At 42.2% G+C, this 26489-nt stretch overlaps 1 protein-coding gene across 12 annotated transcripts in view; it reads right to left on the bottom strand.

The window, feature by feature from the left end:
- The window catches only part of LOC105493330 (sperm antigen with calponin homology and coiled-coil domains 1), a 316001-nt gene that overhangs the window by 70717 nt on the left and 218795 nt on the right, over nucleotides 1-26489 (bottom strand). For 7 of the 12 annotated variants that reach the window (XM_011760890.2, XM_071082511.1, XM_011760892.3 and 4 more), the window contains 3 exons: nucleotides 14459-14666; nucleotides 10211-10284; nucleotides 9638-9843 (listed from right to left, as the gene is read on the bottom strand). In XM_011760890.2, coding sequence (XP_011759192.1) covers nucleotides 9638-9843; nucleotides 10211-10284; nucleotides 14459-14666 — 488 coding nt within the window. Of the gene's footprint in view, nucleotides 1-2601; nucleotides 5153-9628; nucleotides 9844-10210; nucleotides 10285-14458; nucleotides 14667-26489 lie in introns of those variants that run through there. The other 5 variants (XM_011760897.3, XM_011760898.3, XM_011760895.2 and 2 more) reach the window with 3 other exon arrangements.

Raw genomic sequence — 26489 nt, 5'->3', positions numbered from 1 at the left:
CAACCACATGCTCATGCCTGCCGGGCTCTTTCCTGAACACCTGAACGAAGCCCAACCCCAGGCCTTTCGGTTAATCTCCCAAGACTCCCCTCTGCCCGTCTAGTTTTAGACTATTCACCTGAAGCTTTTTACTTTTATGTCCTGCCTCTGTGCCTCTGCTCATTCTATGCCCTTGTCTGGAATGTAATTTTCTCTAAATACTTATTTTGCACAAAACAAATCTAACAGAAGTTTTTCACTCTATTTGAAGACAGAAATTATGAAGTACTTTGTCTCTTAGGTGTCAAACAATATCTTCTAAATTTCACTTTCAAATTTCAATAAAAGCATATATAACAATAAAAACAAACAGGATACGAAAGTAATATGAATACCAGCATCTTAATCTACAAATCCGAACAATAAGAATCAGATAGTAAAAGTCTTGTAGTCGAGTATCATTGACCTGGCTTAGATTTTGAAGAACTTCTGCTAATACAGAGTACATGGTCGGGGAAATGAAAATACAATACCAAGGGCTTTCCCCCAATTCCCTTCCAAAGAAAATGGAGATATGGGCAAACCCCAACTAATGTCTCCCACCCTAGAGGGCCAGGGCCGGAGAGGAGCACAAGATGCCCAGAGAGATGCAGGGCATTCTGGCAAAGGATCAGGAACAAGAGGAATTTACATTCGACGAGGCCAAGGTTGGTTTACCCCAGGCATAAAGGGCAGTAGTGACAAGGGGCAGGGCGGGAAGAGCCACAGTGTGCACCTAAAATGGATGAGGGGCACACACACAGATCCAGAGAGCTGGCTCTGTGTTCCAGGCTCACCAAGCACAGAAGAAACTGGGCACACGTGAATTTCCCACTAGGCACTCACCCTTCTCTACTCTACCTGGGCTTCAGTACCTCCCAATATGTAACATAAATGTACCTTCAAGAGCCTCCCAACATGTTTAAGTCATGAGAAGAAGACCTGAAGCACTGTCAGGCAAAGGCAGTGATCTGAGCAGAATCCAGATACGGACCTGGGGCGAATGTCAGGCCCTGCCACACCTGAATCTGCTTCAGCAAGAGAAGGTGACAGGCAAAATCATGCCCTGCTCAATGCAAACAGTTCATAATACAAAGTGAAAGGGAAACTGCACTCAGGAGAGGACCGGCATTTGTAAATTCATGACAGAGTTCAACACTGATACCATCTGCCTTAAAATTCAATAAAATAAAAATTTTAAATGAAAGGATGAGTTAAAAATAATATAAGTAATCTAATAATCCATGAATATTTTAAAGCAGAACTAACTCAAAAGAGAAAGAAATTGGAGCATATCTAGGGCAAGTCTCTCTGAATGTGGATGAAATAAACCATGTAAAGGTGGGATTTGAATTCAGTGGACAAAGGATGACTCTGGTAATAAACAGTGCTACCCAGTGGGAGAAAAAGAATCACATCTCACATCAAATTAAATAAAGAGAGGTGGATCGAATGGTCTGCATGTGTGTGTGCATCAAGTAGATGAAGACATTTAACAGCATATTTGTATAACATTGGGGAGAAGGAATCTTTTAAAAAAAAAGAATAAAGGAAAACACTAACAGTTTACATTACATAAAAATACAAAATTTTCTATGATAAAGATGATAAGGCCATATCATATGATAAATATGATAAAGATGATAAAGGCTCATAATATAGGGGATAAAATCACATCCCTCATAAAATACTGACTTATAAGCTGATGAGAAAAAAGCAATCGGCTCAGCGAAAAAACAGGGAAAAGTTGCAAAACTAGTAATTCTTAGAAAATGCAGTGGTTAGTAAACATACAAAGATATGCTTAGAAAGGGCTGGGCATGGTGGCTCATGGCTGTAATCCCTGCACTTTGGGAGGCTGAGTTGGGAGGATCACTTGAGCCCAGGAGTTCAGTATCAGTCTCTCTGGGCAACATAGTTGAGACCTCATGTCTACCAAAAAAAAAAAAAAAAAAATTAGCTGGGCATGGTGGTGTGCCCCTGTAGTCCAAGCTACTCAGGAGGCTGGGGTGGGAGGATCACTCGAGTCCAGGAGGTTGAGGCTGCAGTGAGCCATGATTGTACCACTGCACTCCAGCCTAGGTGACAGAGTGAGGCCCTGTCTTAAAAAAAAAAAAAAAAAAAAAAATGCTTAGAGAAATGCAAATTAAAGAGCTAAAAAGACAGTATTTTTTTATTATCCTATTGGCAAAAATAAGATCAAGGCTCTTCACCACTGCTCAGGCTGTGTAGAGATGGGCATGTTCAAGAGTGAAATGTCACAGCACTCAGGTGAGTAACTGGAGACATCTATTAAAATAAAAATGTGCGTATACTTTAGAGCAGCAATAGTATTTCGAAAAACTCATTCTATAAAAATAAAACCACAACTACATAGGACTATATGAATAAGGACTGCTATTACAGCATTACTCATAAAGAAAATAATTATAACCTTGCTGTGCATTAGTAAGACAATATTTTAATATTCCAGGACATGTCCTTCCTGTGGAAGGTCATGTTGCTCTTAAAATAAGTTAGATTTGCATGTATTGACCTGGAAGGATGCCTATGACATATAAAATAAAAAGTAAAGGTACAGAGTACTGAATAGAATATAATCCAATTTTTATTAAAAATATAAAAATGAATCCTATACATATTTACTAGTAAAGAAAAAATGTACACACTGTTAACACTGATTTCCTCAAAGGTGGTACTGAGGGAGAAGAAAGATTAATATTTTTCTTCACACATCTCCATTTTGTTATTAGTATTCCTAAATATTACTTCATAATTAAGAAAAAATCCAATACATTAAATCACCAATCTATTCATATTTAAATGTCAATGAAACACATCTAGACTTTAAGTCCGTACTATATTTTCTGAGACCCTAGAGTTTTAAAAACTTGTGCAAAATTAGCACTTTTACTCCATGCCCTTTTGTTCTACTAATGAAATTGTTCATATTCCATGTCACCCTCCTATTCACAACTTACAGTCCAGCTTTTTTCTGCTTCAAATTCTAGTTACTTGATGTGGCTTTGAAGTTCTGAAACTGTATTCAGAAAAAAATGTAGAACAAAACGACATAAGGTCCCTGCAGAAACATAGCTGGTGATTAAAACTAAGCAGCAGATGCTTCTATATAAGAACATGTTTATTTTGCACTTCATAAAGGCTTACAGATAAAAATATTCAACAGTACCTAACAACAGGTCAAAATATGGGGTGCAAATACAGCAGTGCCTTTTAAGTTGAAGTTGCAGTGTCCTTATTGTTTATATTTGAAAACATCCAGCAAATGAATTTTAAATAATCCTAAGAACTCTGAATCTGAGGTAAAGAGCTCCCAAAATATAAATTTCAGTCCTACTCACAAGTATCTAAGTTATTTTTACAGAGAAGACCTCAATGACTCTTCTCACGCCACACTAATTTTTCTAGTGATTTTGTGCTGTATGGTTTGATACCCCAAAAGATCTTCCTGAGTTTAAAGAGCATTCCTGTTCCTAATTTTCCTTTTATTAGACTGTAACTCTTGTCTTGTCTCATCCTTTGGATAACGTCGCTAATAGCTCCATGCCGTGTACACTGTGAACCAGTTCCTCACGTGAGAATTGCAGGAGGTTTCTGCCTGATGGAGGTTGCTGAATTGGATTTGGATCTTCACAAACACACATATTTCCAGAAGTTTAAATCACATTTTGAATTGTGTATCATCTGAGTTGAACGCTAAGTTTCTGGGGTGAGTTTCATCCACAAAACTTTGGTGTAGTTGTCATTCAATCGTTTTCCATTAGATTTCTATTGCCATTGTCACCGTGCTTACCTATCTGGCTTAATAACATCCTTTATGATCAAATATCTACTTATGTTTAACCCAGCAAGATTCTGGAAATCAACCCAAAGCTTGCAGGCACCTTGTTTCAGACGAGGTAATGAAGTCAGTCTCCGAGTGAAGAGGCTCAATCAAGACCCCACAGAAGGGGCCAGGCACGGGGATCACACTTGTAATCCCTGCACTTTGGGAAGCCAAGGCGGCCAGATCACTTGAGGTCAGGAGTTCGAGACCAGCCTGACCAACATGGTGAAATCGCGTCTCTACTAAAAATACAAAATTAGCCGGGTGTGACGGCACGTGCCTGTAGTCGCAGCTACTTGGGAGGTCAAGGCAGGAGAATAGCTTAAACCAGGAAGCGGAGCTTGCAGTGAGCCAAGATCGCACCACTGCACTCCAGCCTGGGCAATAAGAATAAAGCTCCAACTTGACGAACTTTCTGACTTCTTCGGAATATGACATCATGCAGATGGCTTCCTATTTTGCCTTGAGTAATGTGAATTCCAAAATGATCAGACACCATGATCAAAAGGAAGCAGAGAAATGAATGCCAAAAAGTAGAACTTGGGCCTTAGGGGCTGGGCTCGGTGGCTCATGTCTGTAATCCCAGCACTTTGGGAGGCTGAAGCAGGCGATCACCTGAGGTCAGGAGTTTGAGACCAGCCTGGCCAACATGGTGAAACCCCATCTCTACTAACAATACAAAAATTAGCTGGGCGTGGTGGCAGGTGCCTGTAATTCCAGCTACTTGGAAGGCTGAGGCAGGAGAATCACTTGAACCTGGGAGGCAGAGGTTGCAGTGAGCCGAGATCGCACCGTTGCATTCCAGCCTGGGCGACAAGAGTAAAACTCTGTCTCAAAAAAAAAAACAAAACAAAACAACAACAACAAAAGAACTCGGGCCTGTGCTGTGCCCAGCTCTGCATCTGCTCTGCCACTGCGCCCTTTCAGCACTCCAGTTGCAAATAACTTTTCATAAGACTTGTACTTTGTTTTTTTCAGAACAACTTCATTTTATTCTCCAAATAAAAGACGGCTGAATCTTCTGAGGAAAAGTAAAAAGAGGGAAACATCATCTTTGATCATGCAGTGAGCTGATCCCAAAATGTGGACAAAAAGCAGAGACTTGACGGCAATGACTCTGAGAAACAGAGAATGTCACAAGGAGACAACTGGGCTCTTTATAAAGAGGCAATTTCTCCTCTACACATTCCCCCTTTCATCTAGAGATGGCTGCGGCTCCCAATCATGGCAAGAGCTGGGCTGTCTTTCTTCCACCAAATGCTCTGCTAGCTGACAGAGCCCAGGGAGCTGTGAAAATAGAAACGGGAGGGAGAGGCTGTAAAGGAGTTACCTAAGGCAATACAGTCTTAGTTCACAAACGCAAGAATTTCCAGCTTACACTGTCCCACAGGGAAAAGCTAATGTCCAAGATAGGCCAACGGGTTTTAATTCCTACTGTTCCAATTTTTTGGAAGCCAAAGGTTTTTGGACATTAAAAAAAAAAAAAAAATAGACTGCAAATGCCTGTACTAGGCTCCTTCCACCAGAACTTCTCCGACAAAGAACTGTGTGGTGAAGCAGAGATGTCCAGGATGAACACCCAGAGGCCCCTCCAGAATTTACAAAGAGGCGCATGCTTCTCTCCACTGTCAAGGCCAAAAAACCTTCTTGCTTTTATAACTGCAACCTAAAAATCCTAAAGGTCTAAGGGAAGCTTATGTCCACATCGTTGAAATCTGTAAAAACAGGGGTCAGGGAACAGAGAAGCAGACACAGCTCTTTAGATTATAGACTGTGTGTCTAATGACATAAATGTACATTTAAACTATGAAAAAAAGAGTACTAGGTGTGAGTGAACAGATAATGCTGGCTGGAAAAAGGGCACATGAGAGGACCAGGTTCCGCATCAAGCGTCAAATTAAATGCTGGAGACCCCTGTCCATCATGCTATCATGGGTGCTAAAGTGAGGTCTGTTCAGAAACTGCTTAAGAATCCTCAGGAGAACGGCCCCCCTCCACCTGGGAGAGGGGCTCAGTATCAGAGCATCTGTGGCGAGAGAGCTGGAAAAGGGATCTTAAAGAATCTATACCTCCAACTTCCGCCCTTCCCTCTCCGTTGTAGCTGGAGAACATATGCTGAGCGGCTGTGACCCTAATATTAGAGCCATCAGAGCAACACAGAGGGCAGCACAGGCACACACAGTGACACTTGGGCTGACACGGATGTGCATACACGGAGTTAAGCCAATTCCAGTGGAGTCTGCACGTGCTGCGCTGCCACACTGCTCACCTCCAAGAGGCAACAATGCAAGAACTTGTGGTGCAGGCAAAACAAAACACATTCGAATCACAGACATTCTATTTAGAAACCAACAGCATTAATTAGGCACAGATGTTAAGTGTGTTTAATTATCTCTTTTAAAGATGTTTTCCATGGATGCTTATTGGTATTATACGACAAACACAGAAAGAATCAGATAAATCACCCTCAAAGTAATGGCATTTGCTGTTTCAGAACAAGAGAAACAAATGCCACAAATAGAGGTCTTTCCCTGATGCTGCTTGAGAAGCCTGGGCCACGCGCTGCTCATGAACAATGTCTTTCATTAGAAAGCTTGTATGCGGCACAATATATCATTACACTGAGCTGCCTGTGTTTTTTCTGATTTTGCCAGGCCCCAGGACTCAACTTTTCAGGAAAAAGATCTGACGGGTTTATTTCAGAGAGAGTTTTCATTTCGAAGCCTTTTTCTTGATTGGGAGTTTTCAACACTGGGAGGAGCCAGAGCTGAAAAAGTTATTATCTTTTCATCTATTACATTATATGTGTCCAATGAAACAGATCACTTTTAGGTCCCCAAAAACACACTGGTTTGTTCACGTTTCTGGAAGAGAAAGATCAGGCCCACAAGCCACAACTAAGATATGGAGATGCCACTGTATCAAAGAGGTTCAAAGTATTGCACCAGAATAATGTTAAGGCTGGCACTGGAGTTTCTTATTCTCTCACCAGCGAAAGGTCAGCTAATCAACCAGTCCAGAGAACAGCAGAGCTTAAAGGGATCTCAAAAACGACCCCCTCTTCCTACCTCTTTTAACAGAGGCAGGAGGCAGAGCTGAGAATGAGATGTTACTGGTTGGCTGAAACATGACGCTGGGAGTGAGATATTGCTGGTTGACAGCAAAGATGAGGCTACCGCCTTCCTTCCCCACGTACCTTAACATCAGTTATTCTGACTGAAATAAAAATATCTGTGAAAGTGTAACAGGACTGAAGATCATGGATGAGTTAGATAATATCCCAGTGTTTAGTTACTGAGTTCCAGCAATGAATGCTGGCTTGCATTTCTGCCCGGGTGCTTCATCTCATGCCTATCAGCCTGGCTGCAACCAATTCTGTAAGTGCCCACTGACGCAAACAGAGCTTAAGAACCGGGTAACCCCATGTCGGGATCCAGGTGCTTTTTGGGTGATCTTACCTTCTCTCAGTTGTCCTTGAGGACCTCGTCAGAGAATGCTCTGCAAGTTCTTTGGCTGTGGCTGAACCAAGAAGGACTTTTGAGTTCTCATTAGATGACTGTCTAAGTCAAACTGAGTTTCAATCAAGAACTCACTCAGTCAAGATGGAAACACTAGGTGGCCTCCGGAGCTTGGAGGGTGTGAGTTGGTTTCAAGTCTTGCTCAAGCGGTAGGTGCTGGAAGTGGCTGAACCATCAGCGACTAACTGCCACATAGTCAACTCTTTAGAAAGGGCAGCTTGCCAGAGAAGTGCAAAATCAGACAAGAAACCAGCATCACCAGCTCTTGTCTGACTTCCTGCCAAATGTGTTGACAGGCAGAAATGTTCTGATGCCTGACTTCAGTACCATGCCATGTTCTCATTGGTGTCCATTCTAAAATTTTGAAATGTTTTCTGATAAGGGATTATCAAAAAACATTTGATATGGATTGGATTATCCCAATCCAAACTGTTAGATCGGGAGGTAGGTTTGTAATCACTGGAAAATCAAAAAAGAAACATTCTGTGTTTTAAAAAAAAAAAAAAGGTGACATTAAGATTGAAGATGCAGGATGCAGCATAGGGAGTCCTAAACTGCCAGGACATATGCGGAGCTTTCCTAGAATATCAGGGTTCATGCTACACGGTCTGGCCTGTGTCTCAGAATATACATAAGAAACACAGCATCTCATACAAGAACCTGGCCTGTATCTCAGAATATACGTAAGAAATGCAGCATCTCATACAAGAACCTATTTGGAGCCACCACAGAAACTCAGGACTTGTCTTTTACCATTTATCATTAAAATAACGTCCATGTGAAGCAACACAAGTTCTGACTCAGATTTTCTTCCAATGACAGACAATAGGGAAGCAAGACAGAGGCAAACAAACAAAAGCAGACACAGAGGCCACCCAGAATGGCCTCACTACTGTTTCAATAGGGAACCCTGCAAAATCTAGTTTTCCTATTCTCCTTCTACCTTTACTTAAAATTCACATCCTTTGGCGTCCAGAGGGTAGAGCTCTGGCTTTCAAGTAATGATCTTTCTGGTGCATGTATAGTCCCAGTTAGTCAGGAGGCTGAGGCAGAAGAATCTCCTGGGCTCAGTAGTTCAAGTCCAGCTTGGGCAACATAGTGAAACCCCATCTCTAAAAATAAATAACTAAATAAAATAATGATCTTGATGTTCATTACTCAACAGTGAATTGTGGGGCCAGCTACATCTGATCTTCATCCTTCCCCAAAGGCCATTTTATGTAAAAGTCATAAACAAAGAAACAAGGAATTACTTGGAGCAGAATTGACAGGAGAATCACAACTGAATTCTGAAAAATCTCCTCTTTCCAATGTCGTGAAATTCATGATAACAGAACATCAGATCAAAAGGCTCAGGAGCTAGCCAGTGATCTTGGAGGCATGTAAAAATTAGGGCCAACTGATCAACATTCAAAATCCAGGAAATCTGATCTAAAGACTGTTTGATATTTGAGAGACACCTAAAAATTCAAAATCATTTCCTAATATCCAAGAATCTCAAAGTTAAGGACACTGATTCCTGATTGGGTAAATACATTAGTTAAAGCAAAAAATATTGTTCATAAATTTGTCTGTAAACCATCTAAATTTCAGATAATAATTCCCATTGCATTCACTTTGGGAATACCTTCCTCTTAAATGTCACTGTTAGTAAAGCTCCCTGGGCTGATAACACTGTGTGCTTCTCCCCATCAAGAGCAGAAGGGAATGTCATACATCAGCCAAATTCAGGTTTTCCACTCTCACCCTTTTTTAATAAAGTAGGTTATGTCAAGGCCTTTTGAAATAGCTCATTGGTGCTTTCAATAAGCAGGCACACCCCTGGGCCCGGAGGAATGTGTCTTTCTCCAGCGGCTCCTCCCCTCGGGAGTGATTCCAGCCTCTCCCACTGCATGGGAGTGACCTGTGCAAGGTGGTGGGTTCGTATTTATTAGTGTGCACTCCTTGCATTAATAAATGCTAAGATTCAAGGAGCATCCTAGACAGGACTTCTTTAACCTAGCAGGATAGTTGGCTAGAACTTGCCCTTTATATGTAAGTGTGGAGCTTAGCAGTCCTTTATGCCGCAGCATGGCAGGGACTGGGCACTGTACAGAATGTTCCTAGTGGTACGGTGGTGCTAGTAATTCAGGGTGATCTCAGAAAGGAAACAGCAGAGCCTGGCACAGACATGAAGAGTCCCATCCCCACCAGGAGCCCCACACATAGTGATTAAGTGAGAAGCAAGCACAGCCCTGGTGCCCACCAGACTCACGGAGGGGTGGCTCTGCTGGTGACCACCCTGCCGTGGCCCTGCACATCCCCCAGCTCCTTCTGCAACCGGGCGTTCTTCTCCTCCTCCTCCAGCAGTTTCCTCTTCACAGTGCGCAGCTCCTGCTGGGCCTCACACTTGATGTCATTGGCCACCACCACCGCGGTCTGCAGATCTGCCTGGAACCGCCTCCATTCCTCGGTATCCTCCTGAAAATACCAGAGCCCACCCCTGTGTCAGACACCTGCCAGGGCTGGTGCCTGGGCAGGGACCCCAGAGTCTCCATGTTGGTCACCAAGAAAGAATGCCAGCAGTGCTTGGTGAGGCCCTGCTTTCACAGTGGCTCACTGTTGGAAAAGGCACTGGTGGGAATTACACCTTCAGGTTATGAGAGTTCTCCATCCTGACACCAAATGACTGCTTTGATTTTACTTCCTGACAACAAGAATTTACAGTTCCAGGGCCCACCATGCCATGGAAATGTTCCAAGAGAAAGCAGGATAGAGAGAGTGATCTAGACCTCGGAGGGGGTAATACACAGGAAGATGGTGGTGAAGGCTCCCACCCACATCTCACCTTCATCTGCTTGGTCAGAGTCTTTAGCTGCCTCTCCAGGTCTGACTTCTGCTCCTCCAGCTTGATCACATTACCTAGAAATAAATAATTTAGACAGGGCTTAGAAAAGCTGTGAGACTCTTAAGAGAAGATAAGCTAGGTAACAAAGAAAGCACAACTCCAGATGCCACAACAGGCATTCAAATCTATCCCTTCTACTCTCAATGCAACTTTTAGCAATTTCAATTTACCCTGCAAACCAGGGAATGGACACAAGAGGCGCCTCTGAGATAGAGAACAGGATGATCTGGAAAATATGTGGTGTGTATTGAGGTTACAGTCTCAGCAGACAGGATGCACAACCAAATAGCAGCACTATGGGAAGAGGCCTCCACGGCCACACACACTTGCACACCAAGCCCGGCCTCCCTCGCATTCACACACAATCATCCTGAGTGTCCCTTATTGCTGTGAGATAGAGGCTTTCACATAACAGAGCTTATGACTGCTTATTCCTCCTGTGATCTGTAAAGCACTTTCTAGAGTCGCAGATCTCAATCACAGTTAAGCCTCTGAATCGCTGGTGAAGCTTTTCAAAAGCACCGATGTTCTAGTCCCACACTCCAGACACCTGCAGGCAGAATCTCCAAGGGCAGACAGAACCCGGGGATGTGTGCATTTAACATCTTCCCAGGTGGCTTGCCTACCTCTCCCTACTTAAGGACACCTGCAGCCCCTCGTTCTCCCTGCCTCCAATTCTCTCCATACAGCTATCAGTCATTCAAGTTTAAATCTGATGGTGTCAGTCACTGAGCTGAAATTCCTCAATAGGTCCTCATGCTCTAAGCTAGAGCATTAGTTTTCTATGAAGGATGCAAATCAGAATCGCCAGAGTAGGCTAAAAAGATGCCACGGACAGGTCCTACCCCAGCAGTTCTAGTTCTAGTGGGACTGAGAGTTTGTGTGGGGAATCAGTGCTGCACAGTAGAAAACACTCCTTAACTTCTCTTTATTTTTCAGTCCATTCCTTTCCCATCAGGATCTTATAGGAAGAAGTGATTGGTCTAGGCTGGATTTATGTGTCCCTGGGTCTCTGTGCAAAAGCATATCTTAACAATACCTCAATATCCTTCTAAAAAGTTTAAAAGTTTTTCAAAGGATGGTTTGTATTATTGTCAGTCTTGGATATATGATGATATAATCACAGGGGTGGGTCTAAATTTTGCTGTGGACATTAATTATACACTGGTTTTCTTGGTGTGTCTGTGCTGACTTTTAAGGATTTAGGGACAATACAACCCTATTTTCAACAGCAAAAGATCACAACAACAAAAACGAACAGAACAGAACTTGTCTTCTTTGACTTTTCTTCTCAATCACGGTGCTGGGTTTGGAAGGATACACTGACGATGATGGCGTCCAGGTTTTCAGTTGTATCCTGAGAACAGCCTGGATGGTACCAACACTGAATGCCGAGGTTCCACAGTTCTACTGCGCGTCATGTCTAGCGAGAAATGGGGCAGGTGCTGTCAACTCTCACTCTAACCAACTCATCAATGTCTGAAATATATAGTCAATTCTAATAATCATGGTAGTTGCAGAGAGTTGCCATGCACACCAAATCAGCAAACACTGAACTATTGTACCTAGGAAAAATACAGGTTAGGTTCCTGCAAGCCTCTGGTCACAACATTCTCATCAACTAAAATGCTATTTGCATTATATAGACTTATCTGCCAATGTCTCTCTATAAACAAGCCAGGCTCATCAACCATGGAAACCGACTCTTTCCCATTTCCCTCTTCCCGAATAACACTGAGCAAGTATTGTCAAATTCTTCTTCAGCCTCCTGATCTGCAGAACCTGCCTTGTCTGCAAGGTTAACCTTTCTCACATCTTATGGCCTTTTGAAACTTGGGAGCCAACCAGCACTAGCCAAGAAGGGTAGTTACCATTTTCCTGACCCTGGGTGATGTGAACAAACATTGCTCTGGTTTTCAGCCACACAACAATATTGCCCACTGCTTTTTAAAACTGGCTGTCATCTCACAAATCCATGAATTTGGCTGCTTTTAGCACATCGCTTTAGCATGTCTCAGGGCAGTCTTATATACATATTGTCAAGCTTCTCCCTTTCTCTGATGCATTGTACTGGGTTTTTTTTTGCTTGGTTTGGTTTTTTTATTTTTTACAGATGGAATCTTGCTCTACTGCCCAGGCTGGAGTGCAGTGGCACAATCTTGGTTCGCTGCAGTCTCAGCCTTTCAGGCTCAAGGGATCCTCCCACCTTAGCCTCTGGAGAAGCTGGGACTACAGGCATAGGCCACCACATGTGGCTAGTTTTGTTTTGGTTTTTTTTGGTCAAGACAGGGTCTCACTATGTTGCCCAGGCTGGTCTCAAACTCCTGGGCTCAAGCGATCCTCCTGCCTCAGTCTCCCAAAGTGCTGAGATTACAGGGATGAGGTCACTGCACTTGGCCTGATGCACTGTATTGTTGATTTAATAACACTGAACTCACGTGCAACAGGACAAGAGCTTGCGTCTGCATGAAGCTTCCCTAACACACGTGTATTCTCTGTAGGTGCGTCTCAACCTCACTGTGCTTGGGGACAGTGGATGGCACTGTAGCACTGCACTCAGAGCCATTTTAAATAGCAAAGTCACCAAAAACAAAAATAAGCACAAAAATGTTAAAAGCATGGTATTAAGCAGACTGTAAAAAAGACGCATGTACAGTATGAAAAGGCCAAGCGTCTCTGTCTGATCTGAGTTGGGAACATAAGCACTGGATGACACAATCTTTTCACTTCTCTGTGCATGTCTGAAAATGACTGTGGAAGTGCTCTGTGTATTGGGGTTAAAATACATTTTATCAAGCAGGTGAATTCACAAATGTGAAATCTGCGAATGAGGAGGATCGACTGCACGGGGCAGGGAAATTCTCAGGTAACTGACCAAGCTATTCTTAGCTATTCTTAGTAATGGCTGGTGTGACTAAATGCTTTGTGCATTAAATCTGTTGTTACAAAAGAAAACACATAAGATGTGACCATTTGATAAGGCTTATTTGGACAAAGAAGATAATGTTTAAACTGTTTTAAAAATTTCTTTCCCAATTCAAAGCAAACAATGAGTTGGTAACTAAGCCATATGCTGATGTCTCTTCAGCAACTAAGTGGCAAACGTCTCTAAGTTACTTGATATCCTCCCACCAATGGGACACATGCGGAATTGTTTTCTCCCTTAGACCAAGAGCACACATTGTTCATCCACTCTGACACCTACCATCCATCTCTATCAGATCCAAGAGACAACACAGTGTCAGTACTCAATGACTGGCAAGCAATTTCTTCTGAATAACTGTCTCCTACCCTGCAGAATATCCTTAGGAAGGGTCCCTGTGAACTCTCACAGTCACAGCTAAAGTATCCTAACATAGCCTTCAAGCTGACCAGGCTACCTAGAGACAGCAGCAGTAGCATGGCTCACACACAGCACATCCAGCACAGCCAAAAAACATTTGCAGCTGGGTACCGTGGCTCACACCTGTAATCCCAGTGCTTTGAGAGGCCAGGAGGATCACCTGAGCCCAGGAGTTTGAGGCTGCAGTGAGCTCTGATTGCTGCAGTGAGCTACAACTGCACCACTGCACTCCAGCCTGGGTGACAGAGCGAGACCTCTAAAAAAACAAAATGAAAAGCATTTCTATTTTTCACAATCACCTACATACTGCTGACTCATGTTCAACAGTCTTTTCTTCTGTCATCCCAGTTTTCAACTGCTGTAGTCATTGATCTCCTAATCTCTAGTTTTTAAACTAGAGATTAATGATTGTTTCTTAGGTAACATTCTTCCTAGGAGATTACAGTGCACTCAAATAAGAGACTTCATAAACCCCAGCCAACATACAGTCAAAAACCCTCCCCCAGTCACCCACTGCTGCTGGTTTCTTTAGTGTCCTACTCAGGTCCATTCCACATTTCTCCTAGGCTTGACCCATTTACTTTCTTTTGCAGTGGCACGATCTCAGCTCACTGCAACCTCCGCCTCCCACTTTCAAGTGATTCTCCTGCCTCGGCCTCCTGAGTAGCTGGGGTTACAGGCGCCCACCACGCCTGGCTAATTTTTTTATTTTTAGTAGAGACAGGGTTTCAGCATGTTGGTCAGGCTGGGTCTCGAACTCCTGACCTCAGGTGATCCTCCCGCCTTAGCCTCCCAAAGTCTGGGATTATAGGTGTGAGCCACCACACCTGGCTGACCCCACTTACTTTCTAGCTCACTGATGAGTTGATTATTGTGTAACTTGACAGCTCGGTGCTGTTCCACCTGATCTTCCAATTCAAATATGGTTTCTTTCATGTCTTTGATCTCTGCATCACTCTCTGATGCTTTTTCTTGCAGCTTTAGGCTGGTTCTGCTTAGCTGTTCAGCTTGGTGATCACATATCTCCTTCAGGTATGAATAATCCTTTTCCACCTAAAATAAAAGGAAGTTTCCTTGGTCAGTTTAACAACAAAATTCCCACAGTGATCTGTACACTAGAAGGCCAAGCCCCACCATGATGCAATATACTCATGTAACAAACCTGCACATTAACCTCTTCAATCTAAAATAAAACATTATGAACAGCTCCCCACAAGTCAGCAGCAGGCTCATGGACACAGCAGCAAAGACGTCATTGGCATGTGCCATTTCTTGCATTCTTAGCCTCAGAAACAGCCAAGGCTGTGAACAGTCAGAAAAACACGGTGTATGCTTCCAAATGACTGGATTCTGTGCCCCTTCCTACAAGCAGGAGGGAATCTGCACGCACTTAAATATTCCTCTTTCCCGCAGCTGGGAGAGCAGCGGTGCTTCCCTGGGAGGCACTGGCCCTGCACCGAGAGAGCTGCCTGGATGTGGCTACCCCCACCGCACATTTGCTATGGAGCAGCGCCCTCTGCTGCTGAGCTGTGAACAACGCCCCTGAAGCCAGGCTAATCTGCAAACCCCCAGGTTCCCTTAGAGATAAAATACTTGTGGTTGCAATGTTTCTTTAGAGGAATCTCTAAAGACTCTCTATCACATTCACGCTCTATCACAGCAAAAATGTGATAGAAAATGCCGGCGGGAGGCACACAGAAACGTGCACACACCAGAAGCAGAAAAGTGGCACAGCACAATCGCTCCACCTGTTTAATTTTTTAATTGTTAAACATTTTAACTGTACAGAAAAGCACCAAAAATAATCATGCACCAAACAGACTTAACAACAATTAAACGTTGTCACATTTGCAAAATCTTTTTACTTTAATAAGAATTTTTTAAAGCCTCAATCTTCCTCTCTACCTCTGAGAGTAATAAGCATTATCCTAAAATTGCTATGGGGTCATCCCTTGAATGGTTTTTCACTTTTACCATATATGCATGTGTCCATGATAATACATAGTATTGTCCTTTTACACAATGTTATACTACATTGTGCTTTTGCAGTGGATTATACTGTATCTGCATTATACTGCATTTACAACATGGTAATATGCTTTGTCCTCTACAATACTATGCTTTATCATGCTCTTGCATTTTAACTGTGTTTTTGAAATGTATCCACACTGATACACATCGTGCTAGGTCATTACTTTAACTGGTGCATAGTATTCCACTGTCTGAATATATTCATTATTTTGTTACAAAAATGCTGCAATAAACATCATTGTCCCTTTTCTACAGTCCTTTAATTAACATTACTAAACAGCTGTGTATTTACCAGGTAATCTGGGGTTTGGGGTGGGGTTTCTTTGTATGCAATGAAAATTTTTTCCAATTATATTTCATGTGCAAAACCTTCTGGCTATAAGCTCTATGGGAATAGGGACCTTGTCTGTTTAATTCACCATTGCACCCCCAGTGTCTACACAGCATCACACACAGGAGGCATTTAACGAATATTTGATGAATGATCAAATATCACACTGGGAGGCAGCACAGAAGGGTCATTCACTGGGAAATTGTGACAAAGGCTAAGGAAAGGAGGAGACACCTGGAGACAGAACAAGATGGCCGAAAAGAATCCTCCAGCAATGGCTTCCCTACAGGAACACCAAATGGAACTGCTATTTACACAAGAAAGCATCTTCATAAGAATGAAAAATCAGATGAATGATCACAGTGCCTGGTTTTAACACATCGTATCAAGGAAAGAGGCACCGGAGACGGGAGGAAAGACTGTCTTGACTCTCCAACATCCCCCTCTCCCTTATCCCTTGGCAGCAACCACATGGTACAGAGACAGCATCTGTGCACCCGGGGGGAGGGAAAGCACAATGATTGTGAGATTGCACTGGAATTTGGTGCTGTCCCATCACAGCAGAAAGCAACACAGGACAGAATTCAGCCAGCACCCATAGAAGGAGCTTCTAGACCAGCCCTAGCCGGAGGGGAATCTTCCATTCCAGCGAGAATCTGAGTTCTGGCAAGCCCTACCTCTGTGGGCTAAAGCACTCTGGAGTCCTACGTAAATCTGAAAGAGTCTAGGTCACAAGGGCTGCAGTTTCTGGGCAAGTCCTGGTGCTGTGCTGGGCTCAGAGCCAGTGGACTTGGGGTGCACATGACCCAGTGAGACACCAGCTGGAGCAGCCAAGGGAGTGCTTGTACCGCTCTTCCCCCAACCTCAGGCAGCACAGCTCACAGCTCTGGGAGGAGAGGGAAGAGTAAAGAGGACCTGGTCTTGCAACTAGGATACCAGCTCAGCCACAGTAAAATAAAGCACCAAGCAGATTCCTGAAGCTCCCATTCCAGGTCCTAGCTCCCAGATAACATTTCTAGACACAGCCTGGACCAGAAGGAAACCCACTGTCTTGAAGGGAAGGACCCAGTCCTGGCAGCATATTCATCACCTGCTGACCAAAGAGTCCTTGGGCTTTGATTAAACATCAGCAGTACCACACAGTACTCGTCATGGGCCACAGACTGTACTGGCTTCAGGTGTGACCCAGTCATTCCCAGCTGTGGTGGCCACAGAGAGAGATCCCTTCTGCTTGAGGAAAGGAGAGGCAAGAGTAAAGGGGACTTCATCCTGTAACTTGGGCACCAGCTCAGCCACAGTAAAATAAGCACTAAGCAGGTTCCTAAGGTCCCCGATCTAGGCCTTAGTTCCTGGACAGCATTTCTAGACCCACCCTGGACCTGAAGGGAGCCCGCTGCTGCCCTGAAGGGAGAGACCCAGACCTGCTGACTAAAGAGCACCTGGGACTTGAATAAACATCAGTGGTGCTGCCACAGGCCTGGGGTAGTGGTAGCCACTGGTAGAGATCCCTTTGGCTTGAGGAAAGGAGAGGGAAGGGTAAAGGGCTTTATCTTCCAACTTGGGTACCAGCTCAGCCACAGTAAAATAAAGCACCAGGCAGACTCCTAAGGTTGCCAACTCCAAGCCCTAGCTCCCAGGTAGCATTTCTAGACCCACTCTGGGCTAGAAGGGAACCCATCACCCTGAAGGGAAAGACACAAGCCAGGCTAGATTCCCCACCTGCTGACTAAAGGGCCCTTGGGCCTTGAATAAACATCAGCAGTAGCCAGGCAATAGTCACCATAAGTTTTGACTGAGACCCAGTGCTGGGCTGGCTTCAGGTCTGACCCAGCACAGTCCCAGTAGTGGTAGCCACAGGAGTGCTTCACCCATGCTCCAACTCCAGGCAGCTCAGCATGAAAAGAGAGACTCTGTGCTCCGGGGAAAGTAAAGAAAAGGAACAAGAGACTCTGCCTCGTAAACCGGGAAATTCTCCTGGATCTTCCAGGACCACCAAGGTGATACCTCAAGGAGTCTGCAAGAATCACACCATTACTGGGCTTGTGGTGCCCCCTAATGCAGATACAGCTGCAGTGACCAAAGGCTTAGATCCTAACACTCAATTCCCTTTAAATACTTGGAAAGTCTTTTCAAGAAAGACAAGTACAAACAAGCCCAGACTGCGAAGATTGAATAAATACCGGACTCTTCCATACCCAGACATCTATGAACATCCACAAGCATCAAGACCATCCAGGAAAACATGACCTCATCAAATGAAGTAAACAAGATACCAGTGACCAATCCCAGAGTGATAGAGATGTGATCGTTCAGACAGAAAATTCCAAATAGCTGTTTTGAGGAAGCTCAATGAAATTCAAGATAACACAGAGAAAGAATTTAGAAGAGATTGAAATTTTTTTTTTTTTTTTTTTGTAGCCCAGACTGAAGTGCAGTGGTGCAATCTCAGATCACTGCAACCGCCTCCTTCCAGGTTCAAGCGATTCTACTGCCTCAGCCCCCTGAGAAGCTGGGATTATAGGCAGGCGCCACCACACCTGGCTAATTTTTGTATTTTTAGTAGAGACGGGGTTTCACCATGTTGGTCAGGCTGATCTTGAACTCCTGACCTCATGATCTGCCCACTTCAGCCTCCCAAAGTGCTGGGATTATAGGCGTGAGCGCCTGGCTGAGACTGAAATAAATTTTTTAAAATAAAGCAGAAATTATGGAGCTAAAAATTTATGACATACTGAAGAACGCATCAGTCTCAACAGCAGAACTGATCAAACAGAAGAGAGCTTGAAGACAGCCTATTTGAAAATATACAGAGACAAAATTTAAAAAGAATAAAGCACACATACAAGATCTAGAAAACAGTCTATAAAAAGCACAACTCTAGTAAGTTATTGGCTTTAGAGAGGAGGCAGAGAGAGAGACTGGGGCAGAAAGTTTATTCAAAGGGCTAATAACAGAGAACTTCCCAAATCTAGAGGAAGATATTAATACTCAAGTACAATAGGTTATAGAACACCAAGCGGATTTTGCCCAAGTAAGAAATTTTAATAAACAAATTTCCAAAAGTCAAAGATAATGAAAAGATCCTAGAAGCAGCAAGAAAAAAGAAACAAAGGAGCAGACTTCTCAGTGGAAACCTTACAGGTCAGGGAAAGAGAGGAATGCCATATTTAAAGTGCTGAAGGAAAAAATGTCAAACATGACGGAAAAATACAGACTTTCCCAGACAAACAAAACTTGAGAAATTTCATCAACAGCAGACAAGAAATACTAATGGGAGTTCTTTGATCTGAAAGAAAAGGACATTAACAAACAAAAAGAAATTATCTGAACATACAAAACTCACTGGTAACAGCAAGTACACAGACTTGATATAAATACAGAGTATTTTATCACCGTAATGGTGATGTGTCAACTACTCCTATTTTAAACAGAAAGACTAAAAGATGAATCTATCAAGAGAAATAACTACAACTTTTCAAGACATGGTATAATAAGCTGTAAATAGAAACAACAGACAACAACAAAAAGTTAAGACAAAATCAACGAAGAAACATCAGACTTAATCTGCGATGTAAAACAAAACAAATGGAACTAATAGATCTTTACAGAACATTTCATCTAATGGCTGCAGAATACACACTCTTTTCCTCAGCACATGATTCTTCTCAAGGAGAGACCACATGTTAGGCCACAAAGTAATTCCTAAAACTTTTTTTTTTTTTTTTTTGAGACACAATCTCACTCTGTCTCCTGGGCTAGAGTGCGGTGGTGCGATCTCGCTTCACTTGCAGCCTCCGCCTCCCGGGTTCAAGCAATTTTCCTGCCTCAGTCTCTCGAGTAGCTGGGACTGCAGGTGCGTGCCACCACACCCAGCTAATTTTGTATTTTTAGTAGAGACAGGGTTTCTCCATGTTGGCCAAGCTGGTCTCAAACTCCTGACCTCAGGTGATGTGCCCGCCTCAGCCTCCCAAAGTGCTGGAGTTACAGGAGTGAGCCACAACGTCTGGCCCTGTAACTCCTAAAACTTGAAAAAAAAAAAAAAAACTGAAATCATAGCAGGTATCTTCTCTGACCACCATGGAATAAAACTAGAAATCACAAAGAGGAACTTTGGAAATTATACAAATACATGGAAATTAAATAATACACTTCTGAATGACTAGTGGGTCAATGAAGGAATTAAGAAGGAAAATTTAAAATGTCTTAAATGAAAATGGAAACACAACATACCAAAACCTATGAGATACAGCAAAAGCAGTACTAAAAGGAAATCTTACAGCAATAAGCGCCTACATCAAAAACATAGAAAAACTTCAAATAAACAAACTAACAATGCATCTTAAATAACCAGAAAAGCAAGAGCAAATGAAACCCAAAATTAGAAGAAACAATAAAGATCAGAGCAGAAATAAATGAAATTTTAATGAAAAGAATACAAAAGATCAACAAACAAAAAATTGGTTTCTGAAAAGATAAACAAAATTGACAAAACTTTGGCCAGACTATGAAAATCAGACTATGAAATTCCTACATACATACAACCTACCAAGACTGAACCATGAAGAAATCCAAAACCTGAATAGACCAGTAACAAGTAACGAGATAAAAGTCATAATAAAAAGTCTCCCAGCAAAGAAATGCCCAGGACCCAGTGGCTTCACCGCTGAAATTTACCAAACATTTAAAGAAAAATACCAATCCTATTCAAACTATTCTAAGAAACAGAAGAGAAGGGAATGCTTCCAAACCAATGCTGAAGCCAGTATTATCCTGATAACAAAACCAGACAAAGATACATCAAAAAAAGAAAACTACAGGCCAATATCCCTGGTGAACATTGATGCAAAACTCCTCAACAAAATACCAGCAAATCAAATTCAACAAAAACATTTAAAAGATTATTAAATCTTTTAATGACCACGACCAAATGACATCATGACCAAGTGGGATTTATCCTAGGGATGCAAAGGGGGTTTGACATATGCAATGTGATATCAACCAAATGAAAGATAAAAACCATATGGTCATTTCAACTGATGCTGAAAAAACATTTGATAAAATTCAACATCCCTTCATGATAAAAACTGTCAATAAACTGGGTATAGAAGGAACATATCTCAACATAATAAAAGCCATATACAACAGACCCACACCTAGACCACTCCACATGAATGGAGAAAAACTGAAAGCTTTTCCTCAAGATCTAGAACAGGATAAGGATGCCCACTGTCACCACTGGAAGTCCTAGCTAAAGCAATCAGACAAGAGAAGGAAATAAAGGGCATCCAAATTGGAAAGGCAGAAGTCAAATTATCCTGGTGTGCAGATGATATGACTTTATATCTGGAAAAAACTAGCCTCCACAAAAAAAAACTATTAGAGCTGATAGATTCAGTAAAGTTGCAGGATACAAAATCAACATGCAAAAATCAGTAGCATTTTTATATGCCAACAGTGAACAATCTGAAAAAGAAATCAAGAAAGTAATCCCATTTATAGTAGCTATGAATAGAATAAAATAACTAGGAATAAACTTAATCAAAGAAGTGAAAGATCTCTACAATGAAAACTCTAAAACACTGACACCAGAAATGGAAGAAAAAACACACACAAAAATAAAGACACTCTATGTTTAGAGACTGGATAAGTCAGTATGTTAAAATGTCCACACTACCCAAAGCAATCTACACATTCAATGCAATCCCTATCAAAATACCAATGACATTCTTTATAATTTTTTTTAATCCTAAAAGTTATATGGAAACACAAAAGACCCAGAACAGCCAAAGCCATCCTGAGCAAAAAGAACAAAACTGGAAGAATCACATTATCTGACTTCAAATTATATTACAGAGCCATAGTAACCCAAACAGCATGGTACTGGCATAAAAACAGGCACACAGAATAATGAAATAGAATAGAGAATCCAAGAATAAATCCATACATCTACATGAACTCATTTTTAACAAAGGTGCCAAGAACATACATTGAGGAAAAGACAGTCTCTTCAGTAAATGGTGCTGGGAAAACTGGATATCATGAGCAGAAGAATGAAACTAGACCTCCCCTCTCTCCAATACAAAAATCAAATCAAAAGGATTAAAGACTTACATCTAAGACCTCAAACTATGAAAACTACTAAAAAACCAACAACATTGGGGAAACTCTCCAGGAAACTGATCTGGGCAATGATTTCTTGAGTAATAGCCCAAAAGCACAGAATACAAAACAAAAATGAACAAATGAGATCACATCAAGTTAAAAAGCTTCTGCGCAGCAAAGGAAACAATCAACAAAGTGAAGAGACAGCCCACAGAATGGGAGAAAATACTTGCAAACTACCGATCTGATAGGAAATTAAAAACCAGAATATATAAGGAGCTTAAACAATTCAATGGGGGGGGAAAAATCTAATAATCTGATTAAAAAGTGGGCAAAAGATCTTACTAGACATTTCTTAAAGACATACAAATGGCAAACAGGAACATGAAAAGGTACTGAATGTCGCTGATCATCAGAGAAATGCAAATACAAGTCAAAACTACAATGAGATCCCATCTCACCCCAATTAAAATGGCTTTTATTCAAAAGTCAGGCAATGACAAATGCTGGGGAAGATGTAGAGAAAAGTGGACCCTTGTACACTGTTGGCGGGAAAGTAAATTAGTACAGCCACTATGGAAAACAGTACAGAGGTTCCTCAAAAAAACTAAAAATAGAACTACCACATGATCCAGCAATCACACTGCTGGGTATATACCCAAAAGAAAGGAAATTAGTCTATCAAAGAGATATCTGCACTCCCTATGTTTATTGCAGCACTATTTACAATAGCCAAGACTTGGAATCAACCTAAGTGTCCATCAACAGACAAATGGATAAAGAAAATATAATCCATATAAACAACAGAGTATTCAGCCATAAAAAAGAATGAGATCCTGCCATCTGCAACATGGATGGAACTGGAAATCATTATGTTAAGTGAAATAAGCCAGACACAGAAAGATAAATTCATATATTCTCACTCATTTGTGGGAGCTAAAAATTAAAACAATTGAACTCATGAAGATAGAGAGTAGAATGATTACCAGAGGCTGGGAAGGGTGGTGGGGCAGGGGTGGAAAGAGGGATGGTTAATGGACACAATATAGTTAATAAAACCTATTATTTGACAGCACAACAGGGTGACTACAGCATTGCATGCCTGTGTCAAAATATCTCAGGTACCCCATAAATATATATACCTACTACGTACCCAAAACAATTAAAAATTAGAAAAAAGACTAAGGGAGGGGGGAGGAAGGGACGGAGAGAAAGGAAAGGAGAAGAGAGAAAGAAACAGCCTGGGAAAGAGCCAGAGGGCCTTGCCTGTGCTCAGGGGTCACAGCACTGCTCTGTGAAGCTTGTGTTTTAATTATAAAGGCGTGAGGCTCTGGATTGTAATACAAAATAGATCATTGTAGGTTGTGCTCCAAAGCTTGAAAGCTGCTTAAGTGCACCAAGATGACTAAGGACATACATTCTGGAGCCAGCCAGCCAGGGTTTAAACCCCAATTCTAGTGAAACAAGCCTTGTATTCTTTAATCCCTCTGCCTCTGTTTCATAATCTAACAATGTGGGGTTGGGGGTGGGCAGTTAAGTGAAATAATGACTTGGAGAGTTTATCATAGTGCCTGGAACATATAATAGTAAAAGTCAATAAAAGTCATTCTTTCTCTTACAGTTGCCTTATATATTATATATACAATACTAGGTAGTAATGTAATACAGGTCAATTTGACCAAGAAAAATCACAATACATGAAAGACCAAAAGTCTTAAATCTTAACAATAGCTACTTTATTAAGCAGAAGCTGACTTTACTATTTTTTGATTTTTTTGGAGTCAGGGGACAAGGTCTTGCTCTGTTGCCCAGGCTGGAGTGCAGTGGCACAATCAACGGTCATTGCAGCCTCCACCTCCTGGCTACAGCCATTCTCCCCACCTCGGCCTCCCTCATAGCTGGGACTATAGGTGTGCATCACAATGCCCAGTTACTTTTTTTTTTGGGGGGGGGGTCTTGCTATGTTGCCCAGGTTCCCAGGCTCAAGTGATCCTTCCATCTTGGCCTCCCAAGTGCTGGGATTACAGGCATGAGCCACTGTGCCTGGCCAGAAGATGACTTTCAAGGAGAAAAGAAGTAATGCATTTTAGATCCTGGAAGGCTAACGTCTGAAATCATTTGAAAAGCAGCAACAGAAGGTGGCTTTTGAGTCTTGCATCCTGGGGCAGACTGTGGCCTTCTGCATAGCTAGCTGCCTACATTTTGAGGAGTCCTCAGGCTAAGGGCCTGTCACCTGGAGTCTAGAAACATGCATGTGACTTGGCTAGGACAACTGTGGGCCAGGAATTAAACTGAGGATGTAACGAGGCAGCCTAGAGGTGGAGTACCCTGAGCAAGGCCTCTGCATGCAGGTGAGGCTGCTGCCCCTCGAAGGCTCTGTCCCCTCTACTTCCCATCTCACCCCAATTAAAATGGCATGGGGAGTTAGGTAACTCGGCATGGGGGAGGGCACCTGCAAATCAGCATTTGTTTCACATGCACACATCACTTCATCCTTCTTGGATGTTGGAATAATTACCTCAAGTTTAACAATATATTCCAGAAAGCTCTTTTATTTACCAAAAAAAAAAAAAAAAAATCAAAAAACAGAAACCCTTAAGTAACTTCACAACTTCTTCTCACAAGGGCTTGCTACGTAATAACAGGCAGATATTTTTATATTCATTTTACAGATTAACATATGAAGAGAGGGAGAAATTAAATCATTTGAAAAGAGTAATCCAGCATGCATCAAGTGGCTGAGACCAAAGCCTACCGTTCCACGACTGCAGGGGATCCAGGCCCTATTCAAATTGCTGGTCTCTCTGCTGGCCAGCTCCTTTGCATTTCCCTTGCTTGAGATTTTCTTTTTTTTCTTTTTTTTTAGACATGGGGTCTCACTATGTTGCTTAGGCTGAACTCCTGGGCTCAACTGATCCTCCTGCCTCAGCCCTCTGAAGATGGAACTACAGTGAGACCGCCCAACATGCCTGACTGGTCAGCTCCTTAGAGTTTAACTTCTCTATGTCAAGAATCACACTCTTAGACACCCAGCAATGTGATTTTCAACATTTCCCTCGAAAAAAGGAATCACTCTCAGGCATCCCAAGCATCTCTCAATTTCAAAGATCAACTTTCTGTAGATACGGAGCCAGTGGACTTGTACTATAAATAGAGTCAAACAAACTTCCCAGGAAGGGTTCCTGCAGAGAGGACAGTGAAAGCCACTCCTTTCCACCAGGTGCCCAAGGCATATGGCAGCAGAGGCCCCTAAGCAGGGCCCAGAGGACAGGCAGACAGCTCTGAAGTCAGACCCCTCCAGAATCCTAGCAAGAGTCACCTCCTCTACCTACCCCACCCCACACCATGCTTGTCAGACACTTGTAAAGGAAAATAAAGTCTCAGGACCCCCAAACTCCTTACTTGGAAGATAAAGTTAAGTCTGGTGGCTGAGTCAGTGTCACTTCACAAGCTTGGGTCAAAGCATTAGATTAGACATTAAGCAGCGCCCTAAGGAAAGGCGATGGGCCTCAGGCATCTCCAGATGAGTGCTCTGCAAAGAGGAAGTGGTTGGGGGTTGGGGGGGATACTCTCCCTGACTGCAGATATTAAGACCACTCCTATGCTAGTGGCAACACACACATCTAGAGTCTCCTCTCTCAGAGGAGTAAACAACTGGTTGTGATGGTTTGACCAAGGGTAGGGTTTGGTCTCAGCCACTTGATACATGCTGGATGATTATTTTCACGTGATTTAAATTCTCCCTCTCTTCATATGTTAACCTGTAAAGTGAATATAAAAATATCTGCCTGTTATTATGTAGCAAGCCCTTGTGAGAAGTTGCAAAGTTACTTAAGGGTTTCTGTTTTTTGACACCAGATAATTTGACAATACTGAATAAAGATCTCTATCAGGGCATCTATGTAGCTTTCTTTAGTGTGATGAACAAAAGCAGAAAGGTAATCAAGCTAGAGATATCTAAGAACCAAGCTCTTCTCCTACACAAAGCAGCCATAAGAATAGAGACTGTGGACTAAAGAGAATAAGGAATTAGGTTTATAGATAACCTAACAACATTATCAATACATAAAGAACCAAGAAAACAGTACATTCATGTAAAAGCATTATGTGAGACAAAATGCGGCTCAAACATTTCAGTGTTATTTTTAGTACATTTTTATAGCAAAGACAGTATCTTGAAGAATTATGCCGTGGCTTTGAGAAATTATTTAATCCTTCATTCAAATAGTCACATGCCAAAAACATGCTACTATAGAGACATGGACAGAGTGAGATCATTATAATAAATTCTGAGTAAATTCCAGTAACATTAAAGTTGTACAGATAGTTTTATTAGAAAACAGTACAAGGGGAGAAGGAAGATACCTGACTCGTAAACCCCCCATAACTGCCTCTTGTGTAAGTCTGTCATT

This window comes from Macaca nemestrina, chromosome 17 (genome assembly GCF_043159975.1).
Source record: "Macaca nemestrina isolate mMacNem1 chromosome 17, mMacNem.hap1, whole genome shotgun sequence".
Lineage (NCBI taxonomy): Eukaryota > Metazoa > Chordata > Mammalia > Primates > Cercopithecidae > Macaca > Macaca nemestrina.
This window is presented reverse-complemented; position numbering and strand designations above follow the sequence as displayed.